The sequence below is a fragment of the Hippocampus guttulatus genome, chromosome 18 (genome assembly GCF_054856545.1).
Source record: "Hippocampus guttulatus isolate MCC_2025c chromosome 18, RoL_Hgut_1.0, whole genome shotgun sequence".
In the NCBI taxonomy this organism is placed as follows: Eukaryota; Metazoa; Chordata; class Actinopteri; order Syngnathiformes; family Syngnathidae; genus Hippocampus; species Hippocampus guttulatus.
Window position 1 is genome coordinate 7,516,296 of NC_141278.1, and position 22,577 is coordinate 7,538,872.

Below are 22,577 nucleotides of genomic sequence, written 5' to 3' on the forward strand. Positions count from 1 at the left end.
GTTCCTTCTTTTCATAAAAATTGGGGGGGAAAAGTCTAGCAACTTAATTCGTACTGGTTACCCTGATTCGGGCTGAACAATTTTGAAAAGCAATCTAACTGCAATTTTTCTTTCTTCCCCTCTGTGGTGATTTAATCTGCGATTGTTTTCAAGATCGTTCTCCCATGTATTTTTTTAACACGTAAGGAGTGAATTAATCTGTTTTGTAATTGACACGAGATTTAAAATACATCAATGTTTTGGTTTTACAGTGGCTAATTGCAACATTTGGGATTTAAAAATTGCAGTGTCTCTATAAATTCAATCTTAAACCCTTCCATCTTATTTGAGAAAAAGTTGAGCAAAAAAGTGCTCCGAAATATTCAACAGTTGGATACATGTCTGGCTGTCCTTACATAAATCCACGCGGTCACAAGAATGGATCGTCCAACTCCATGTTCACGTTAGTTTTCCGGCAATCAAAGTTACACTGTAATCTAGGGAGCATTACGTGCAAATGTCAACTCAAACAATGAGTCAAACCTTAAATGTCATCAACCACTCAGATTTTTGTGTAAATAAGTTTTTTTTTTTTTACTTCCAAAGTTTCATCAGGAAAGAGCCCATCATGATTAAGTCATTATTTGTCTCGCTCAGGGTGATAAATCTGGACCAATTAAAAACAACAACAACAGCAAATAATACAGCACATCCATCAACCACTCAATATGTTATCTTACCTAGGATTCCATTTTAAATACGTAACAGCAGCAGTCATTCTAATCCATGAACTCTGCACTGTAGTGACAGGCAATTCTACAACAGCCCTTTAATATTTAATCAGTTCTTCCACACGGCCTGACAGAACAACGTAACGCTTCCACCATCAGTCTGTCGAAATATTTTTTTAAAGTCATCTCACAATGCGAGGATTGCACCTTGTCTACTTATATTCGGGTTACGCAATGCGTCTCATGCTTTTCAATATATTATTAGAGACGACGTGTTAGTCAGACTAAGCTAACATGGCACCACCATCAAACTTTAAGAGCCATTCAATGTCCATTCGTCACTTAATTACGCCGAACAAACGCAAGCAGAGCAGATCGCTGCTTTCTATTTAAGTCGGTGGTGGTGGGAAAAAAAAAAACTAGACTCCGATCGAGACGTTCGATTCAGTTGGCAGCGTTCTGCGGTCCCTCTGGAATGAGAGACATGAAAAAGGTGATGACGAATGACCACATGGAGGACAGGATGCCCGTTTGCGGGATGACACGGTTCGGGTCCTCTGCTCCTTCCTCTCCGCTTTCGTCGTCATCGGAGCTGTCATCTGCCACATGTTCCTGCAAAAGGACGATTGCAGCTGAGTAGGATTGATGCAAAATATACCGTCTCAATTATTTCATTCTGCCACCGAAGAGTTTATCCATTATGCATATTTTTTTCCCCCCCGTGATGAGCATGCCTTTTTATTGATTTCACTCCTTCGCGTTCAAGCCATGATGGCGGAATATAGTCGTATCACAAAGATAACATCCTCTTAGGACCAGCGTCTTGAAATGATTTGGTCCAAAATAGGCTTAAGAGAACTAAAGCAGATCTGTAAGTCCCGACACTACGCCAAGAAGAGAGGCCGCAGGGTCAAGGCAAAAAGTGGGTCAAATGCACAACCACTCATAATTCTGCCTACCGAAATACTAAAATTCACTTTTCATGAGTATTAATTTCAGTGTTTATTTCTGAGGCGCTTCCGCCTCACAGTTAAGAGGTTGTGGATTTGAATCTGGGCCTAGCGAGCATAAGCGGTCGAAAAAAACGCATCGATGGTTCTTTTATTATTGATGGCGGAATGTTGTCAAATTGGACCGAATTTTTGATTTGGAATATTTTCAGAAATGGCTCTCAAACAATACCGATGGAAGCGGACACACATCCACACGCAAATACCATTCCATGAAGGTCATTGTTGTGTAGCTCTGCCTCCATCTCTTCCTGGTTTTCTCCAGGAAGCTGGAGTTCGTTCTCTAGGTTGAAGGGAAACCAGCCGGCCTGGTGACTGGAAAAGAAAATTGACATTACACATGTAAACAAAATTTTTAAAAAAAAATCTTGTAATAGCTAGCCATCACAAACTGCTTTGCCTCCCCTGCCCCCCCAAAAAATAGTCCCTAGATAAGTTGAGTGATGTCCATGTTGACATACTGTTTCATGAACCATCAAATGAAGTGCTAAAACCAGATTTGTTTGCATTACTGATTTATAAGACTAAAACATTTATGTATAATAAATTTGATGTTGTAATAGAGGTTAATTTATTACTTGTGCTAAAAAAAACACACACACACATGGGAAGGGAACCTTGAAAAAAAATAAATTTCACTCACAGGTAAAGCACCAGCATGGCCGTCATCACCATGAGAAAGCGACTGAAGGACGAGTAGAAGTACACGATACTGAGTAAGACGGCGGCCCGGGAAAACGTGTAAACCCAGTCCAGCCAATCCCGGTTGAGATCCTCTTCGTTCAGTATCTCTCCTCCTTGGGCGTTCATCTCCACTTCGGGGTTGCCGCGGCGATCCGCTCGCGGACGCTGGCTAAGGGGGTCCGCCTGGGGGAGGCCGTGAGTCCTGGGCAGGTCGTGGCTTGGGTTTTGGGAGGAGGCTGCGAGTAAATGACTGTTGATGGGGAGTGAAGAGAGAAGTCTAGATTTCAAATGATGATACTACCGCCCGGGAAAGGTCGAGTCGTCAAGTGAAGAAGGCTTACTAGTGCATGTAGTACTGCCGAGCATACAGCTGCTGCCACCACATGAGCGTCAGAGGGTTGTAATAGGGGGTCGCGTTTGTGGGAGGGGTCGACATTGCAGAGAAATGACTCCAACTAGAAAAAGACACCGTCATATTACCAACTTTGTGAACGCTGTTCGAAGTTCTCATTGCTGACGATGATCTTTTTTACACCAGTAACTAACCCGGACTGAATCTGTATGGCATAGTAGTTTATCTTTTGATAATGATGGGCTTATAAACTGTACTGACCCCCCCCCCCCCCCCCCCCCCCACTACACATGTAAGAACGAGTAGTTATGTTTTAAATATGATTCGACATTGCAAATAATTGTTGTTTTTAAATCCATATATACACATTTTAGATCACAAATTACCTGTTTGTGAATTGTTGATGCAACTGGTCGTAAGAGAAGCCTACACGGCCGTCATTGCTCTCCGATTGGCTGTGTTGACTAGGGAAGGAAGCAGGTTGAGTGACCTGTCAACAAGAGCATCCAATTATGGTTCAACGGGGCTTTTGAGTCGACATCCTCCATCGTCTTCTGGGACCACTTGCAGCATGAAGGCGGATGATGAAACAAAGTGTCGCTACTGATGAAATTGTGGGAAAGAGGAGAGAGGAGCAATCTCAAATCGGTGAGCTTACCGCGGGTTCGGCCGTGCTCTCCCGAGGCTTGCGGGTGACGCTTGGGGAGCTGGGAGGAGTTGGCGAGGGGCAGACCAGATGGAGCATATGGTACTCATCTTGCTGTAAAATGCCGTTACAAATAGTTAGTGCGTCGAAAAAACACAAATGTGTCATTCTACTTCTGAAAGAGAGCAATTCAAAGACAACACAAAAGGTGCCGCCGTAAAAGATTGCGGCAGGATATAAGAAGAGCAGGAAAGTGAATACTTACCTTTCTGAGTACATCTTTTAAAGTTAAGTGATCCAAAAGCAGCTTGCCGGAATACACCAGTCTCTGGTCTTTGGAGCTCTTTTAAAAAAAAAAAGGTGAGGTCAGAGAAGTGAACTGTTTGTAAACTTAACAAGAAAAATCCTAACACATAGCAATTGACTGAAACAACACAATGTTTCGAAATACTAGTAAGCACAAAGTTGAGGTGAGCATGTTAACTTGGCCCTGGACAAGCGTCTCAGTTTCTCATGTGGCCCCTTTGCAAAATTCTTTGATGCCCACCACTTCCACCGGGGTAGATAATGTTGCTATGTAAAACTTAATGGAAAGGGAATGTTCTCAAAGTTCAACCATACCACTAACAATGTAATCACTTTACTCGTCTCGAGGTTTCAAACTGTACCAAAATAGAACAGACGCGCTGCCTGAACTCATGACCTGGCTTCCACATGTCCATCAATGCTCACTTGTATTGTTTTTTGGGGGGTTTTTCCCCAAAAACTATTTTCAGTGGCAATGATCTTCCACGTCCCTACTTCAGGTGTGTAACAGCTTGTGACGAGGATTGATGTGTTGTGGAATACTCACCGGTTTGCTCGGATACACATCTGACAAATGGGCTTTGAGTTTCTCCACAGTCCAGTTCTGGCAGCAATTAATAGTCTGGTCGTCATATTTCTGGTTCGGCGCTCTGATGACAAGTGTAACCGGACCGTCCATTACACCTTGAGCCATCATTCTTAAGCATTCAGGAAACACCAAACGTTACGTGGCGTTCATCTCTGGCTATGCGGGGAAGAAAAGAGAAAAAAAAGACATTATAATGAGGAGCTCATTTACGCACCACGAATGACAGCATGCTGTAACAGTCCGACATTTCATAACATTATAAAATTGTCATTGACTGTGTACTAAAATGTACTTCAGTACAGGCCGAAACGGGTTAATGCATCGTAATAATTAAACAATCGGCTCGGTTCGGGACTTCAATGTAGGCTGTTGACGCAACTAGCTCAGCTGACATTAGCCCCAGGTGGATTTTCAGCGGCTTGGTGGGTTCGATTGTGTTAAGCACATCAAAACATTCCTTGACGCATCTCAAAAGGAACATAGAATGATCATTTAAAGTGTGGGTTGATATCAAAAAAGGATACACTGGGTTTACCTTGACTGTTTACTCCTACCCCGCCGAGCCCAGCTGTCTTGTGTCTTCTTCCTCGTCTGCTACAATAACGTTTTGCAACGAACTCAAAGGTTAACTGGCGCCCCCTAGTGTTCAGAACACGAAATTCCACTTATTTTTCTCTTTATTTTGACTTTCTATATTCGAAACCAACTTTCTACTCCTTTATTAAATGGGAATGGGCCTGGGGAATACATAAAGTGAGGCATCTAAGTTGATTGAGGTATTTTTTAACTAATAAGATATAGAAGTAAAAAAAAGTATGTATAAAATACAAATTATGTTTTTCACCATTTTAATGATAATAGCTCACTGTTATTGGAAACTTAAAACTAAACTACTAAATAAACAATCAAAAATGATTTTAATAAATTGGCCTTCGAAAAAAGTATTTTTTTGTTTCATGAATCTGTATATGAGTCTCACTTGTGTGCTGATGCATAAACAAGTAGGCAATTAACCACCTTTGAAAAGCACATTTATTTATTTTTTAAAAATAAGCATATTAGTAAGACTTAGTTGGGTACATACATATACGACCCATTTTCACACAGCAAGATCTTTTCTGGAGATAGTAAATATTGAACTAATTGTGTATTATACGTAAACTTGTACGACAAGCCATTTTGAATAGTTGACACTAACCGAGTGAGGCCAAGCACACAAATATGATCAAATGCAAGAGTGATGCATCCATAAACATTCCACAAAAGTAAGTGTGCATTGACTCATTTCAGTGCACCCCTGAGCAATGCTACACAAGCTAACTAGAGTGACTTCTTCCACCCAAGACACGAGGAATTAACTATTGACATTTGGTGAAGAAAAAAGAAATCACACCAATAAATGAATGAATACATAAACAAACATAAATACAGTTTGTGTCTTTCGAAATTGCAACCATCCATCGCTGGATGAGTGGACATAAAGTCAGTAAGGGGAGAAGCACTTGCCATTTGAGAGCTTCGTAGTAACAACTTCTATGACCTGAATTTTGATATCTTCATCAGTTTTCATTTCTATTCCATCCCCCCCCCCCCCTGTCATGTCTCATCACATTCAGATCACTTGCTGCTTTCAGCAAAGTGTCAGTCTAATGCTTTACTCCACAGGTGTCAAAGTCAAGGCCCGGGGGCCAGATCTGGCCCGCCACGTCATTTTATGTGGCCCGCAAAAGCAAATCAAGCATGCCAAGTTCCATGATGCTTGCTAAAGCCTGAACCAAAATTTCAAATCGTCACATTTAATCCACAATAACAGCCATTATTCTTGAGTTCTGATTTTAAAACTAATTATTCATCAATTTGTTGTGTGCTGTGTATGTAATATGTGGAGGTGATTAAACATTTATATGGTTTCCCAAAATTCATCACAGCCTTCCAAGGCAAACCGTAACTACAATGTGGCCCGCGACAAAAATGAGTTTGACACCCCTGCTTTACTGATTTCAAACCTACAGTGTCCTTCAAGTTATCATTTCAATGCTCTTTGTCATGTTCTTAGATAAATATTGTGAACAGCTCTAGATGACGTACACGACACCGTATCATGCGGTGTATATATAGATATATATATATTTTTTAATATACAGTATATAGTATTGATGATTTCAATATTTGCAACAAAATGCAGCGCCCATCACAGCCAACATAATGCAAAATTTGTTAATACTGTTAGTGAGCCACAAACGTAGCAACAAAAAAAATGATGATGGTGGTGGTGGTGGTCAATGCTGCTGATCAAGAGACCAGCTGCTCTTCCTCAGCCACTGCGGGAGCTGACCTGAAATGGGTAGTGATGACAGAAAGAGGGAGGCGGGGTTAACGGGCTATTTTGGAAAATAGCGTGAGTTTTCAAAATCCTATTCAGCCAATCAGAAGCCAGAAGAAAGTACAGAAAAGGCACAGTGATGGGAATTGGGATTGCATGTGTGGATTCAAGTTTCAAATGAATTGCACAATTGAATACAGTATAAACTTAACCAAGACATATTCATGTATCATGTTACAAAATTGGTCAAATTGATTTGTTGTAAATTGAAAAAAGATAGCAAAATACATTCCAAAAATAAATAATTGGTTAATGAATTATGACGTTGACTATAAATAATATGGGGCCGTAACATTTAAATAAATAACCGGCACATTTGGTTAAAGAATACAAAATAATTGTGATCTGATTTAGAGGTCCAACAATTGATCAAGTGTTGATTACTTGATCAGCAAACTGTTGAATAAATTCATTGAAAACTATTTCGATCCTCGATAAATCATTTTGGGACTTTCACTTAAAATTCTCCAAAAGTAAATATTTTCCGATAGCCGTAGTCCCTCCAAGAAAGCGGCCTGATTATCTTTTTTGTGTACCGGTAATCAAAATAAAATATGTGCAAATACTGAATCTGTTTGAAACTTTCCCCAAGATTAATATTTCTGATGATACGAACCAAACTAGAAACTGAGTAATTATCTATTTGTGCATTTTTCTCTCAATTTGGAACAGCATCCTGTTTTCCAAATCATAAAAGCAATGGAGGTTTTCTGTGTGTGTGAGTGTGTGTGTGTGCGTGTGTGTGTGTGTGTGTGTGTGTGTGTGTGTGTGTGTGTGCGAGCGTGTGTGTGTGTGCGTGTGTGTGTGTGCGTGTGTGTGTGTGTGTGTGTGTGTGCGCGTGTGTGTGCGTGTGTGTGTGTGTGTGTGTGTGTGTGTGTGTGTGTGTGTGTGTGTGTGTGTGTGTGTGTGTGTGTTTGACCTGGGCGATGTTGACGCCGGTGAGCTTCTCCAGCGTGTCGGGGAGGCGGGTCATAATGTCCAGAACCTCGCCGGACAGTTTGGCGGCTCCAACCTCACCTCCGCTGGACACCATGGTCACTTTGTTGGTTTCACACAGAGGCTTGCTGATCTCTTCCACCATCTAATGGAAGCAGGTGCAAAACCGAGTACCGGTACCTCAGTCTACCATTTTCTGTAGGGGTTTTGCCCTCTCGAGCTAAAGTCCACCCCGGACTTGTGCGTGTCTCACCAGGGGCAGTTTCTCCAGCAACATGTCCACCATGGCGCCGCTGCCGTACAGCTGGAAGGCAGCGGCCTTCTTGGCCATCTGCTCCGCCTCGGCGCGACCCTTGGCCTCCACGGCGTATGCCTCTGCCTCGCCCTTCATCTGCCCCCGGAAAAAAAAAAAGTAGGTGTGTGCGCGCTGTGAGAAATTGTATCACTGAAGAAAAAGATCACATTAAAAACATTTGCATATTTCTTTTCGTCACCCTGATGGACTCAGCCTCCGCTTCCGCCTCCATGATCAGCTTGAGACTGCAAGGACACAAAAAGAGGCAACAAAAAGTCAGTAAAATCAACAATTTAACACGGAAATGTATGACCGTAAAGGATGACAAAAAACGCAAATTAACTGAAGCGTCAGCTGCCATTTAGAATGCAAACTAAAAGTAATTTTGGTGAAAATTTCCTATGCTTGCATCTTTTCTCAATTAATTCAATGCATAAGCTTCCGTCCATACAAATATGCCATATATTTGAGTTAAACTCATTTAAAATGAATACAAACTAAGACAAAGCATTTTCAAAACAACGCTTTTTTTTTTTTTCGCTGTGAAATTGTGCGCAAAACGGGCGCGACTGACCGCTGGGCCTCGGCCAGCTTCTCCATGCGGTACTTCTCGGCCTCGGCGGGTTTCTTGACCTTGGCCTCCAGCTCCTTCTCCTTGCGCGCAATCTCCTGCTCTTGCAGCGTGATCTGCTGGCTGCGCTCCACCACCTGCACCTGCATGCGCTCCTCCTCGATGCGCTGCTTGGTCTTGGCCACCTGCAGCTGGTAGGCCATCTCCGACTCGGCCTTCTTGGTGTTCACCTGCACGTCATACGCCGCCTTCTTCAGCTCGTAGTCGCGCTGCGCCTTGGCCATGTCGATCTCGTTCTTGTACTGCGCCGAGACCTTCTCCTGCATGGCGTGTGCCTCCTTTTTGTTTTTTTAGTTTTTTTAAAGAAAGCAAAGACAAGTCAGCATAAGTTTACGAGAACATCTGAACTTTATTTGCGGCACTTGAATTGTTGACCGGTGTGTGCTAACTCACGTTTAACACAGGAGTCTGAATGTGACTGGTTTATTCTGAAGGCAGCCACGTTACCAGTTTGTAAGTAAATAACGAATTCAATATCTGAAGCGAAAAGTAAACAAACGGCTGAGGAAAATCCAACTAGAACAGCTGAACTTTATTTGGGGGTAATTGAGTTGAATCAACTCAAGCTCTGCATTCTCATTTGCAGTGCAATTTGTGCGACCAAGTGAACCTGCTCACCCTCATGACAGCGTCCCTCTTGTTGAGCGCCTCACCGATGCGAGCGTCTTTTTGCACTTGCGCCGTGCGACCCTTCCCCAGGGAGTGCAGGTAATCCTGAACAATCACAACAAAATAAATTTCACAAAAACACACAATGGATTGTAATTTGGGGGAAAAAAACTTTAAAAACGTCAGGGGATTGGCAAATAGTGGTTTATTTTATGTTTAATATGTGGGGCGTCATTTATGGGGTTGGCGGGGGCGGGGTCAAAGTGTCACTGCATTGACGCAGCCATCGACCTGGTCGTCATGCACGTCTTTGAGCGTGTAGCTGACCACGCTGATGCCCATGTTGAGCAGGTCAGACGACGCCACTTTGAAAACCTGCTCGGAGAACTTCTTGCGGTCCTTGTAGATCTCCTGTGGGGAAAAAAAAAATGAGAGCATAATAAATCGCAATCATGAGTCTGGCCCTCGTTTCAAGTCACCTCGACAGTCAGGTGCGCGATGATGGCCCTCTGGTGTCCCTCCAGCGTCTCCAAGGCGATGTGCGCTATCTCCGCCTCCGACTTGCCCATGAACATCTGGCAGGCGGCGGCCAGCATCTGCTTGTTTTGACCCTGAATCTTCATCTATGGAGAAATCGAGATTTTTTAAAAAAAAAACGTATTGTGAAGGCAAAATCTGCCGAGTCTCTTCAGGGTTGAGTCGAGCTTCCACCTGACCTGTGCGATGCCCGTGACGGAAATGGGCACGCCGTGGCGGGTGTACACTTTGTCGCTCTTGACGTTCAGGGTCAGGGTGTTCAGCGAGATCCTGAGATTGTTAGTCCATGATATAAAAATATGTAAATGTATATTGTGATATTAGTTTGAGAAACGCTCAATACACTGTTACACTGCACAATATTTTAGTGTTAACCTTCCAAAGATTGGGGGGCGATGAGTGGCAGTTTTTGGCGTGGGCATTATAGGAGGACACACAGGGCAACACTAATGGGTGTGTTTTTCTGTTTCCTCAACGTTAATGAAGCTCTTCTGTTGCTATTTTTGGAGATGTTTAAAAAGCTGTGTAATTTTTGCTACCTCTGCAACTTCTGAATGCAGGGGATAACGAAGACCCGGCCACCGGCGATCATCAGCGGCGGGGAGCGACAGAAGCCTGGGGAAAAAAAAAAAGACATTGTCTAAGAAGATACAAAAAAAATTCTAAAGAACACAGCCATTGAAAGTTTGCAGGGGTTCCAGTTTGAGAGCCGCTGCCGTCGTGCATGCTGAGAGGGAGTTACCTGACACCACCATTGCTTCGTTGGGCCCACAGGTGTAGAACATGGCGGTTGGTGCTCCTGTAGCCTGAAAAGCAAACTCATGTACAAAGAGGCCCGCAGGATGGCTTTCTTCTTAGTGTACTCATTACGAGAAAGGATAGGAGGGTGGTGCGTTGATAACAATCGTGTACTTAAAACGTACACCCTGTTTGAGTACTTAAGAAAAGTGAATTGTGAGCTGCTAAATGTAGTTGGTATGTTTCAATATTTACACGTAAAACCAAAATATAGACACAATTGTGGATATGATTGATAAAAATTCAACCTCTAATTTATAGTGTTTATATGACTCAATGAGGATAAACTCGTCTAAATAGACGCATTTCCAGTGTTTGTTTTACTGCGTGATCTATGTAATGATGACGTGTTGGCGCAATGACATCATCAACGTCATCGAGCGACTTTTAGCAACAAATAGACCAGCCTTTAGCAAGATCCCCGGAAAAAAATACTTGGGAACACTAAGGGGGAGTTCGCAGATTACATTTTATGTCGAAATAAGCACATAACGAATTGTGAGAGGTTTACCAAACAAAGAGAAGAGATGATTGAAACCTGCCTTCGAAGGATGTGCCAAACGGGGTTTGCGTTTGTGTGGATGAGACAAGGACAGCGTAGACGCGTTGCAGGTGGTCGAGTCGCAAAATAATAATGATGAACAGTAACAAAGATGCGCTCGGTTGGAGCAGACGTTAGAGAAAGGATGACGTAAATTCCCGGTGGCCGTCGATCGAATGACGCGGTCGACGGCAGCTTGACTCTTCTAACGAGGATGTCCGACGAGAAAAGTGTGTTATGTCGCCCTCCAAAGGCCAAATGAGGAATCACAGCAACCGTACACCGTGTGGCTCAAGCACTTGCTGGTGCTTTTTTTTTTTTTGACAGTTTTTCATGTGTTTAACCTGTATTATAGGTAATATACTCTTAAAATCAGAAAATTATGCTTATTTTACATTTATATGTAGCCTATTCCCATGTTTTTAATTTGCAAAATGTTACGTTTTAAATCATCGCACCTTTAAACTACCATTTCTGGGCATTTCAAGCTTTCAAATACATATGTAGACGTAATTATAGATTTCAGGAAATCTTGTCAAGTGACATTATCTCCACATCCCGGCAATTTCACTTGTTTTGAGAACCGTTGCCCCTCATATTTAAAGGTTTCGTCATTTAATCACATTTTTCAGCAGTACTGTATTAATTCTGATCGTACAGCAGAGAAGCCCTTGCGTTCCCTGACCACCATCACCACAGTTATTTCGTGAACACGGAAAGCGTCTTTATCCAAATAGAGCGCCAGCTGGCGGCTTCGGGCGCTATTTACCGAAAGCAGCCGAAGATTCCCGAGCGTCGCCGAGTCCCTGAGGGCGCACAAAGGCAGCATCGTCGTGGTCGTCGTTACGGGGAAAGTCTCGCTCTTGCTCTCTCCATTTCTCTCATTCTCTCGTTTTCTCCAGATGATCGCCGTGTTGTGGTGCTTCCAGCTTGGACGAGCTTGTTGAAAGAGGGAAAACGTGATTTCCGCACACAAAAAAAAGGAACACTCTGCGTCCTCGTTTCTCCAACACGACGGAAGGTAACAACCAACTATTACACTGCAGCATCTTGCACTGAAACGAATGCACGATTAGTATTTCGGACTCTTGGTATGGGGCGGATTGATGTCATTACAAGCATCTTCATACCACCACGAAGCATCTACACACACAATGGACTTTTTACAAAAAGTCACACATGCATTAATTGCCTCTATTTACAGTATTGGTTATAGGATATATTTGTATGTACATGTGCCACATTCTTTCTGCTTTTGAAGACTGAAAGACAAAGTGTTCTTTACCATGCCCTAATATAGCCTATAGATAAAGACATACACATCATTATTTATTTGCTTCCTACAAACACAGGATGCCTCCACCCCCGACTCCCCTCCTCCGTCCAGAAACTCAAAATGCACAAATTTGACCATAACTGCACTCCCATCTTCCTCCATCTTTCTTCCATCTGGGACCCCCTCCCCTGAATGGGGCGGGACAGGCAGCAGGCATGCTGGTCCCGACACACCCTTGGCTGCAACACTGGCTGCATGGAGGAAGATAAAGAGGAAAAGGATGAGGAGGAGGCGAGGCCTCGTGGAACAAGAGAGGACCGAGCGAGCCGTTTGTTTAAATGGGATTGAAGCATGCTAAAATGGCGTCTGATTTTCAGGGGTTATGAGAAAATGTAACGTGAACAACTGTCATGGAATTATAATCGTACCTTGACTTGTTTGCTTTGAGCTGCGAGCCAAAATTTTAGGTGAGAGAGAGCATCGACACTCAATTGAAGCGGACAAAACAATAAGGCAATTTAGGTACTAAAATAGCCTCAGATGTGAGGGAGAGAGGGCCACAGTCACCGATGCACTTTCAGCCATTGGGACAACCCGCCAAACCAACATGCAAAATGAAAACTCTTCAAGGAGCTGCCCTCGACCACAACTCACAGCCAAATACTCACATGCAGACAAACCAGACTCACTAGGCCATGCCTCTTAAATATATCCGTTTTTCAAATAACGAATATTCACACACACAAACAGAGAATCCAACTGAGTGTAAGTGGAGAGTGATGGAAGCCCTACACCTCTTCCTCCTCGCCTTGCTGAGTGACTGACTCGGCGGGATGGAAGCTGCCGACGTCAACAAAGTGGTGCTAATTGCGGCTAATTGGCTGGGGAGCAATGACCACCCGTCAAGAGGGATGCGTTTCGCCAACATGCATTTGGTACCCGGGCCTTCAGTAGCAACTTCATCAACCTCTTCTTGGGGGGGATGCTGATTTTGACTCTTACACTTGAATTCAGTGAAAATCAGTTCATGCTCATGCTCTACTTTGCCTATCCTTGACCTCAGTCTAAAACTTCCATATGTGTCAAGAACATTGATATTTTTTTTAAATTTACATATATTCTAATATACGGTCACATCAGTTCATTATAAATGAGTTGCAATGGCCAAAATATTATGCGTGGCATATATCACATGATTATGAATTTGTCTCACAGGCTTAATGAATTATGTATAAAATATGTCCTCTCAATTGCACAATATTGATTTTGGCTGATATGTGACACCATAAGCCAATCGTTAATCAATCCTATTCTGACACAGATAGTTATTTTTCTATATATGTATATTGTGTCTGTGGTGTATTATCGAATAAACTTTTCTGTTTCTATTTCCCCCCCAGCCTGCATGTTGAAGATGAGAGGCATGGCGTGTGTGTTGCTTAGCAACCTGCTCTGCACGGGTAAGGTTCTCGGCTCGCTGGGAAGACGCTCGTTTTACAAATCCACCGTGTTCCACTTAACTGCTCCCCTCTCACCATATTTTGTGCAAACTCAGCATATCACCCCCCCCCCCCCCACCCTCTCCTCCCTCGTGCTCTATTGTGAGCTGTCGCGACATTTCAAAGGCTCCAGCACCAGGAATGCTTTCAACTTATTTAAGGATCAAATACAAATAAAGGACGCCACGATTTGTTAAATTTAACTCGAACTTTTATTGTCTTTTTCAGCTGCATCAGCATCCTTTAAAGGTAAGCTTGACCTCCACCAAAGTTTGGCAACAGCACAACTGGGATATTGTTCACTGAGATAATGTTGATAAATGTGAGCATGTGGGATGGTCAACATACTCAGCTCAGTTCAATTTTATTTTTATAGCATTTGAAAAACAAGCAACAGCAAACACTATGAAAACAGCAGGGCCCCCAAAACTGCACTCTGTGGAACACCAAATGACAATGGGGCAGACTTACGAACTAAACTATATTTTCCAGTCAAGGAAGAGCACAGGACGGCCTTCTTCGGCGAAGACATCCACATCGACATCCCGGCTGGTAACATCGGCGAGGTGGTCTTCCGTCCCAAGACCAACAAGAGCGTCGAGGTGCCGCTCCTTCGTGCGGGAAAAGTGTTGCACCGACGAGCTCGTCTCAATCCCTATGGCCACCTAGTGCTGGACGACGTGCAGGAGGAAGACGAGGGCGTCTACGTGGTCAGCAGGAATGAAGGCGTGCTTCGGCGCCTCACTCTCGACGTCCGAGGCAAACAACAAGGGGGAAAAAAATGGAGAAAAGAGTTCACATCAGCCTCGTATATTTGGGGTTTTTTTTGTTTGTTTGTTGGTTTTTGTCTTTAGATTGTGCCGTGGAGGAAGTGGTCAAATACGGAGACACTTACTACATCCACTTGAACCAGGTGCAAGGTCCAATCAGCTTGGAGTTCAGGTACGCCTACCTTGATGTTGCTCACAACCCCTCCCCCCTCCAAAAAACCCTTGCCTAACCCTAAACCATAAATTCTAAACCCTAACCCAAATCCTAACCCCAACCTTTAAAATCTGCGACACTGGAAGTCTCCCCTCCTGATCCACTCTCTGATCCCCACCGCCGCTCAGGCCCGGTCCTGTCCGCTACTTTAATCATTCGGACTTCCTGCACGCAACCGAGCCACCGGCCGCACTACTCTTCCGCCACACGCTGGTGCTGGCCGACGCCTACGCCGGACGCCTGAGTGTGACCGACAAGAGTGTGGCGCTGCACTCGGTCAAGATGGCTGACGAGGGCAGTTTCACCGTGCGCGACCACGAGGGGAAAGTGCGAAGGAGGAACTGCCTTCATGTGCGAGGTGAGGCGGAAACCCATGCCTGTTATACACTACAAGTTGCCTTTAACGTTTCCCTTGTGGCCGCAGAGCACCAGGACTTCCTGCACCCTTCCAACGGAGCCGACATGACTGTAAAACTCTACCTGGACCACGGCGAAGTAAATGTGGTCTACAGGCCCAAATCCGGCCACCAGGACCGTCCGATCCTGGAGCGAGGCGTTCTGGTGACACCGCCGGAATCCCAGCTGGCAGGCCGCGTCAGCGTGGACGGCTCGGAACTGCTGCTGAGGAAGGTGCGAGGGTCTGACGAGGGTGTCTTCAAAATCACGGACCTGGCAGGGTTCCCCGTGGCTCACGTTTACGTGGACGTGGTTGGTAAGAAATAGGGTTACGATAGTTTGGGGTTTTGCTATGTATTTTTTATTTCATATTTTTTATTTTTAATTCCGTTAGATTGAATTAGTTTTAAGAGTGGGTTTGTTTGATTTTTTTTTTTTCAAAAGGGGCAGAGGAAGTATCGTGTACTTCTCCCCAAAGACATATTTCCTCACAGACATATTTTTTTTATCCTCTGTGGAAAATATTACTGCGGCTTACTCAGTTGTTGCGACCGTCTTCTTTGTGTATATAGTACCTTTGCCTGCATTATACCGCCCCCTGGTGGAGCTGCATAATTAATGACATCGTTTTGAATTATTTAAAACCTATTTATTATGTTATTGATGTATGTTTTTGATATAGCACATTACTTTAGAATTGTTTTATTTCAAATAAAAAATGTTCCAGAACATTTTTGCATATGAACTGACAACTGTGATTAAGCTCCGCCTTTTGCGATGTCGCCGGGCAGCCTCCAAGCTGCCGCCGCTGACGTTGGCCGTGCTGTCGCTGCTGAGCCTGCTGGCCTTCATGCTGCTGGTGTGCCTGCTGTCGTGCCTCTACAAGGTGCACAAGAGGAACAAGAAGAACAAGAAGCTGACGCTGCTCGCCCAGCAAGCCGGCAAGGGCGAGGAGGGCGAGGCCTTTCGACAGGTAACGCCTCGCCGTACCGTCTCGTGCCTGGTGGCCGCCGGTGCTAGACACGAATTTGGAAAGAAAAAAAACCCAAAAACAGACCATATTTGAGTTTTGAAACGCACAGGTCAGTTGTACTTGAGCTTATTTTTAGAGCTCTTGAAACAAAAGAAAATGCAGCCGCAACAAAGTGTGGCACGTAAATAGAATCAAATATAAAATACGACTATTATGTGACTATTATTGTCATTACTGATAATAATACCAAAAAAAATCAACTGACTTATCAATAAAATTACAAAAGTATCATCTTATTTTCAAAACAGTGAAGACTTGTCATTGAGGGAAACCAAAAAACGTGTTCAATGTTATTTCTACGTATTTATTTTTACATATAATATCCTGTATATAAGTCACTGATGGTGTCGTGGCACACTCACCGGAGTTTTGTGCGGGCGGCGTGGGATCGATTCGCTCTCAGTGACGGCGTGGGTGTGAATGGTCATTTGTCTCTATATGTGCCCGCTGCGACTGGCTGGCGACCAGTTCAGGGTGTAGTCTGCCTGAATGTAATGAACTGACCAATTACTTTATGCAATTAGAACATGTGAAATGTAAATATAACAATGTTTAGTTCACAATAGTATAATCATAATACGAATGATGCATACGATTCATTCTTTTTTTCTTTAATGCGTGATTATTAATTGACAATAACTTCATTTATGTCATGCATTAAAAAAAATTCTGACATTGTTTGCTGTTCATATTTTCAAGAAACCAAATTATTGAAGGAGTTCCACGAATGAGAAAGAAAATAAAACCGTAAATTCGTTTTCATCAAGCCATTTCAGCATCGGGAAAAAAAATGGCTGCTGAACCCTTTCAGGGACGGCGGTTACTACAGTGGAAAGCTTATCATCTTATCAGGTTATAGGGTGCATGAAAGGGTTAATGCAACAAATGTCGCAGGAGTCCTGATAGTACAAAGGCTTCATTAAAGAACGGATGGCAGCGCCGCTGCGTACTTTGCCTGCCCCGGTTGACCGATTTGGTTGTGGTGCTTAATAACGTTGTCGCCTGTGCCTCTGACTTTAAGGAGCGTCAAGTGGGAGCGTCTTCCCGGTGAGACAACCGTGTTGTGGCTTCCTTGTTTCTGCTCTTCATCTTCCAGCTAAATGTCCCGTAGATTAACTTTTCTGGCAAATGAAGCTCCGCCCCCGGATCAACCGCCCGCCCGGTTGACTTGTCTCAAATCCAAACGCAGTGTGAACGCATGAAATTGTAACGCTGTAATGGATGTTGACCAGCCGGGCAGGAACCGAGTTGATCCACGGACTCATTTGGCAAAAAGTCCATCAAGTGAACATGAGCGGATCCGACACTAAATGTCGCTGGGATCCCGACAAGCTGCTCGGTTGCGCAGTCGTGCGTCTTGTGGGAGAACCGGGTCGGAAAAAACAAAACAAACCAAACTACTGTAACCATTTCAATGTACTTGCTGACTGCAATTTTTCCTCCTCACCCCAAATGCTGCACACATTCAAACATTCTCACTTCCACATGAAATAATCTTCATCGTAAATCAATTACAAAGCAATCACATCTCCTTTTCAAAATCTTGCCAAATGAAATTTAGACACTCAACCATGTTGAAATGGTTCTGTCCTGTTTAGCCACTTGCTAGTATTGAAAAGTTCCACAATATTCACCCATCCCTCCTTCCTTCCTTCCTTTTTGCCACCCTTCATTTTTCCCCATCCTTCCTTCCATCCCTCTCTTCCTTCCTTGCTTCACTCCCTTCCCTCCTCAATTCCTTCCTTGCTTTTTTCAGCCCCTTTGTTTCCCTCGTCTTCTCTTTTCCCTTCGTTCGCTGTCGCAGTTGAAGCTTGGTCAGGGTGTGCGTGTGTGTGTGTGTGTTTGTCCTGTCATGTCACTTCCTGTGGATTGCGTTTTTGTCCTTTTTGGGTCCATGGCCGTGTGTGTTTAGCTAGCAAGTGAAACTGTGATTTTGTTGGTCCTCTGTTGTGTTGGGTGTTGTGTTCACATAGATATGAATCAAAAAGCTGTTGTGCGCTCTCATCTCTGTGCGGATCGTATCCCAAACGTTCAAACGAGGCTTCACTGTATGTGAGTGTGTCCTTCTGTGTTTGTGGAGCCCAGTCACTCACACTCTGCGCGTGTGTGTGTGTGTGTGTGTGTGTGTGTGTGTGTGTGTGTGTGTGTGTGTGTGTGTGTGTGTGTGTGTGTGTGAGGCGAAGGTTAAGCTCATGATGGCGTTATTGGACAGGACGTCGGTCGTCTTTCGGGTCGTGACCCAAAAGACTGCGTCTCCATCCTTCGCCATCCGCTTCTACTCTTTGTCCCCTCCTGCTTCGCTCAACCTTGAGATGTCCCGCCAACCCAAAAGTGTCTTCTTTGGAGGTCTTTATTGTGTGTTTTGAAATGTGTGTGTGTGTATGTGTGTGTGTGTACAGGTAGTCCATGAGGCCTACAGCAGGTTCACAGAAGAGTCACTCACGCAGTCGACGTGCAACAAACCAGCGGAGGACTGCGCCGTCACCATCAAGGTCAGTGCGACCGTCATAGGGGTGTCAAGCCTGTTTTTGGGGGGTGCGCTACAGCATCCCGAAAGTAGATCCAAGCACTCCCTCTCAAAAAAAAAAATTAAAAAAAATTTGAGGTTTTAAAATTGTAATTACCGTGTAGCATTTTTTGTTCACAAGCCAGAGAAGTGTTCAAACCATACAGTACTTGGTGGAAACGTTTTTGCCAACAAAAATACAGTAGCCACTTTTGCCTCAAAAATGAATTCATTCACTCGATCACTTCCACTGCTTCTCGACTGAGCCACGAGCCGAGAGTATTATAGTTTCAAAAATAAATGTTAATTTAGGGCAACATTGATCAGCCCTGCAATGAAGAGACAATTTCAACACCATATCTTGTGTTGGTGCTTGTGTGCGAGGAGAGGAATGAATCAATAAATAATGTTGGTGGGTTGTGTTCATAAATGAATGATGCCCCCCCACCCCCCAGCTGACCTGAATTTGGACAACTTCCTGTTCTGTAAACCCTTCCCTCTTGTGCCTCCTCCACTCGACTTCATCTTGAAAAAAAATACACTGTGTTTGTATGATGTTAGCAGCTAAGCTAATGTAGCAGCTAAGCTAATGTCTGGTTACACATGGACAAACAAACCTTTTCAATCAATCCTATTCCTGTCCTTTGCGCAGGGTGTGGAGGTTTCCAAAGCGGGCGGCTACAAGGCGCTCACGTCAGACACCAACTTCCTGGAGATGAGCGACTCCGGAGTCGACTCAGGCCTGCCCGCAGACAGCGATACAGACGCCACCGTGACCTTTGCCTCCCACAAGCCTCTCCTCGACGCTCATTTCCTGAGCCCGGTGTCTGAGAGAGATCTCCCGGACGGCGTGGTGGCCGCGACGGTGCCCGACGGAGACGTCCGAACCCCCGCCGATCCGCCCACTGGCGATGAAACGGCGGACGAGGGCGGAGAAGCTGAGCAAAAGGAGGACGCGTCGCAAAGCACCTGAAAGGTCGCAATGTCGTTAGCATTAGCATCCATCCAGTGGCGAGCTATTTTGAGGGAAGCACAATCACCGATCCGGACATCGGTGTCGACTACAACAAAGGGTTTTCAAACTTTTGGGGTCCAAAGACCCTCTCATAATCCTAAAATCAATTCAACCTTAAATTTAAACCTCGAGAAATATTTTTTCTGGAACATATCAACCGAAATATCGAACATCATAGAAAGAGGAGCTAGTTTGTAAAAGCACAGTCAACTTAGCGATTTGCAGCGACTTTTCCGAACTCTCCAGCGACTGTGAACCATGCTAGTTAGCCGCCTCTGTCACGACGTCATTTATTTCACCAATCGTGGATGCGCTAACTCTCGCACTTGGTTGCAAAGATTATCATCTTAAAGAGTGATTTCAAAACGGTGTTATAACAAAACGGAATTTGTTTATGAGTGGCACATGTAAATTTGATATCCTACTGGAAGTTTTGCCTTCTACAGGAGACCATCTTCATGAGCACATTTTGCAAATCCTTCCTCTGCCGAGCCATGGTCACTGAAATTTTTCCAAAGGGGTGAAAAATGATTTTGCCGACCACTGGGGGTCCAGGCACCCCACTTGACGACATGACCTCGAGTACAATACCGACCTGAGCGCAACATCAGAAGAAGAACAAAACAACTGTGTGCATGCCTTCAACACAAGCACTCGTCGTTGACTATAGAGTAGTTGTCCAATCACTGCATGTGAGCCGCAAACTAAACCGCTTCCGTTGAGGTCTTCGCCTCTGGGGATTTGGTGGAAACAACTCCAAACAGATTGAGCAGCCAATCATGTTGACCAAAATTGTGGCTAATTGAACTCAGGCTTGCACAGAAGCTTCTGGAATCACCGGACGTCAGGGACTCACTCGAGTTACATAACGTGAGTTGAGACAGTTTTAGGGTGAGCCCACATTGAAAACATATTGGATGTATGACCGATTGAGTGATCATGACTTCCTAGCCGTAGACGAAATGATCCAATTATCTCGTCGCTAAAATCAATTGGAGCGGTATCAGGGAATCACATTTTAAATATTGGAACAAGTGTGTGTGTGTGTGTGTGTGTGTGTGTGTGTGTATGTGTGTTAGCGAGTGGGTGTTTCGATCAAATTAGATGTCAGGCCCCGACAAGGATAAGCACAAAATTTTGAAGAAAATACCGGTAATAATCCCCCCGCAAACTAGTAGCAGCTAATGTAAATACGTCTGTGAACGTACTGTTTACTAATGTTAAAGGATTGATTTTTCTATGGCATGTTTCTTCTATATACATATACCCACAATGATATATAGATAAGCGGAAATGCTTGACCTTGACTAATATAAGCAATATATCTGATAATAGCACTGATTGATTTGAAATGAAATGCATGCTTTTCCTCAATTTGGGCATTTAGTGGAATTGTTATTTCGACACAATCTTTGACTTATGCACTTATAAGCATATGTAAATACATAGTTACTATTTCGAAACCTCAAAAGTTGCCCTCGTCCTATTTGTAAAATCTGAGTGTTCGTTCCCTTTCTGATGCTAATTATTTAGCAAAGGCTGTTTTGCTACTCTGAAAGTCTTGGTTGTGGATTAGCAAAAATGAGTAACATTGGTAATATTTAATTTTGTTGTTTAAAATCAAAGAACTTTTGACTTTTAAACATTAAACACAATTGGGCTCGACATTAGCCGTCAAAGCCGCTGCCATATTGGTCAGGGCAGGTCTTAACTACCGTATGTGCATGGAAGCGATGCCTTGTGAAATTTTCCGATCATTTTTTAAACATATTTTTTACTCGCACACATAAACACGTTTCTTTTTTAACATAACATCAGCGCATGCACTTGTTGAAGTCGTAAAACGAGTACAGGCTTCATGAAATATTGTCATTGATGTAAATCTATTCTTGATTCAAGATGAAGGCCTGAAATTAGATTTTGCGTCACTCAAGAAGAGATGATTTCACACTATATTAATTGTGTCGAAGTATTCCCACGTAGTGATTTGTACAGTTACGAAGCAAACATGGATGTGCACAATGTTCACGAGGTGTCACCAATTCACACCTGTTTGGTTTTTTGAGACTGTCAACTGCTTTGTGTGCATGCGATGCCAAGTCTTATTGATGAATGTTTCATACTGCTTCATATTTCTTTTTAGCTCAACCACTTTGTTGTACAGCCACAAACAAATGCTCCATTGTCACTTGGAAGAACCATTTCACAGTTCTACACTCTGTATGACCTTTTGCATCCTGCCGAGAGTTTTGTAGTGCTTCTGTTTTTCTGTCATGAATGAATAATTCAGAATAAATGAAATTTCAATACGATGTTTCCCAGTTGGCATCTTTTTGAAGTTGAATCACCTTGTGTCGGATTATTCTATTAAAATGGAAATTATTTCTACCTCCCACACATACACAATCGCTTTAGGATGTCTCTTTTTAGTTCTTTTTATGATGTACTGCCAAATTGTACGAAAAGTCGAGAATGTACTTGGCGAGTTCACGAAATGGTACTCTGCGTTCTGTATATTGACAAACAGCCTCAGAGCTATAGATATTAAATACAGTTTGGGTCCTTAAATCCGTTCCGTGATACATATCTTCAGATGTGCTGCATTGGTTTGCCATCCTTTAACCTCGGAGGAATTTACTTTTTATCTTTTCTAATTTCTCTATTTTCAATGGATGTGCTTTGTTGTCATTGTTCTTGTTTCTTCATCAAGTACTTCTGTCCAAGTCTAAATAATCCTAATCAATAATTTCATGTGTACTAGCAATATCCGAAGGGTACTTTTACTTTCACATTTCTCGTGTCCTTTGTTCAGTTTTCGCAGGCAGGCGTTTGACCTCATTT

General features: G+C 43.5%; 3 protein-coding genes across 8 annotated transcripts; 1 reads left to right on the forward strand and 2 right to left on the reverse strand.

Annotated features, from left to right (window-relative positions):
- Positions 1-780: 780 nt before the first annotated feature.
- LOC147190950 (homocysteine-responsive endoplasmic reticulum-resident ubiquitin-like domain member 2 protein) lies at positions 781-4,908 on the reverse strand. Of its 2 annotated transcripts, none has more exons than XM_086137421.1 (9): positions 4,833-4,908; positions 4,256-4,449; positions 3,668-3,745; positions 3,415-3,516; positions 3,143-3,246; positions 2,746-2,859; positions 2,364-2,654; positions 1,927-2,035; positions 781-1,322 (listed from the first exon to the last, which is right to left on the reverse strand). In XM_086137421.1, the coding sequence occupies exons 2-9, from the start codon at positions 4,403-4,405 to the stop codon at positions 1,155-1,157; spliced, it is 1,116 nt and encodes a 371-aa protein (XP_085993547.1). In that variant the 5' UTR covers positions 4,406-4,449; positions 4,833-4,908; the 3' UTR covers positions 781-1,154. The 2 variants fall into 2 exon arrangements, with proteins under 2 accessions (XP_085993547.1, XP_085993546.1); XM_086137420.1 differs by having other exon boundaries at positions 4,256-4,453; positions 4,833-4,898.
- A 403-nt stretch (positions 4,909-5,311) lies between these two features.
- Positions 5,312-11,935, reverse strand: flot1a (flotillin 1a). Of its 3 annotated transcripts, none has more exons than XM_086136519.1 (12): positions 11,797-11,935; positions 10,431-10,494; positions 10,228-10,303; positions 9,868-9,958; positions 9,631-9,774; positions 9,443-9,562; positions 9,161-9,256; positions 8,486-8,820; positions 8,111-8,156; positions 7,870-8,007; positions 7,600-7,761; positions 5,312-6,632 (listed from the first exon to the last, which is right to left on the reverse strand). In XM_086136519.1, exons 1-12 carry the CDS (start codon positions 11,854-11,856, stop codon positions 6,612-6,614), a joined length of 1,353 nt encoding a protein of 450 aa, XP_085992645.1. In that variant the 5' UTR covers positions 11,857-11,935; the 3' UTR covers positions 5,312-6,611. The 3 variants fall into 3 exon arrangements, with proteins under 3 accessions (XP_085992645.1, XP_085992646.1, XP_085992647.1); XM_086136520.1 differs by lacking the exon at positions 11,797-11,935 and adding an exon at positions 11,029-11,255; XM_086136521.1 differs by lacking the exon at positions 11,797-11,935 and adding an exon at positions 10,998-11,255.
- Positions 11,686-22,048, forward strand: LOC147190952 (uncharacterized). 3 transcript variants are annotated; one of them, XM_086136515.1, is made up of 10 exons: positions 11,686-12,048; positions 12,510-13,763; positions 14,031-14,051; positions 14,295-14,561; positions 14,657-14,744; positions 14,915-15,144; positions 15,211-15,498; positions 15,974-16,155; positions 18,615-18,707; positions 19,374-22,048. In XM_086136515.1, exons 2-10 carry the CDS (start codon positions 13,643-13,645, stop codon positions 19,692-19,694), a joined length of 1,611 nt encoding a protein of 536 aa, XP_085992641.1. In that variant the 5' UTR covers positions 11,686-12,048; positions 12,510-13,642; the 3' UTR covers positions 19,695-22,048. The 3 variants fall into 3 exon arrangements, with proteins under 3 accessions (XP_085992641.1, XP_085992642.1, XP_085992643.1); XM_086136516.1 differs by having other exon boundaries at positions 11,687-12,048; positions 13,704-13,763; XM_086136517.1 differs by having other exon boundaries at positions 11,693-12,048; positions 14,295-14,404; positions 14,472-14,744.
- The last annotated feature ends 529 nt before the right edge of the window (positions 22,049-22,577 follow it).

What these genes read in the sequence shown, in the direction of transcription:
- LOC147190952 (XM_086136515.1), top strand. Translation starts at nt 13,643, where the DNA reads ATGTATATTGTGTCTGTGGTGTATTATCGAATAAACTTTTCTGTTTCT. An exon ending in CCTCACTCTCGACGTCCGAG is followed by an intron (nt 14,562 to 14,656) that starts GCAAACAACAAG and finishes TTTTGTCTTTAG; the next exon opens with ATTGTGCCGTGGAGGAAGTG. An exon ending in ACTGCGCCGTCACCATCAAG is followed by an intron (nt 18,708 to 19,373) that starts GTCAGTGCGACC and finishes TCCTTTGCGCAG; the next exon opens with GGTGTGGAGGTTTCCAAAGC.
- LOC147190950 (XM_086137421.1), bottom strand. Translation starts at nt 4,405, where the DNA reads ATGATGGCTCAAGGTGTAATGGACGGTCCGGTTACACTTGTCATCAGA. An exon ending in GCCATGCTGGTGCTTTACCT is followed by an intron (nt 2,036 to 2,363) that starts GTGAGTGAAATT and finishes TTTCTTTTCCAG; the next exon opens with TCACCAGGCCGGCTGGTTTC. An exon ending in ACAATGACCTTCATGGAATG is followed by an intron (nt 1,323 to 1,926) that starts GTATTTGCGTGT and finishes GTCCTTTTGCAG; the next exon opens with GAACATGTGGCAGATGACAG.
- flot1a (XM_086136519.1), bottom strand. Translation starts at nt 11,856, where the DNA reads ATGCTGCCTTTGTGCGCCCTCAGGGACTCGGCGACGCTCGGGAATCTT. An exon ending in TGCATTCAGAAGTTGCAGAG is followed by an intron (nt 9,959 to 10,227) that starts GTAGCAAAAATT and finishes TAACAATCTCAG; the next exon opens with GATCTCGCTGAACACCCTGA. An exon ending in CCGGCGTCAACATCGCCCAG is followed by an intron (nt 6,633 to 7,599) that starts GTCAAACACACA and finishes TACCCATTTCAG; the next exon opens with GTCAGCTCCCGCAGTGGCTG.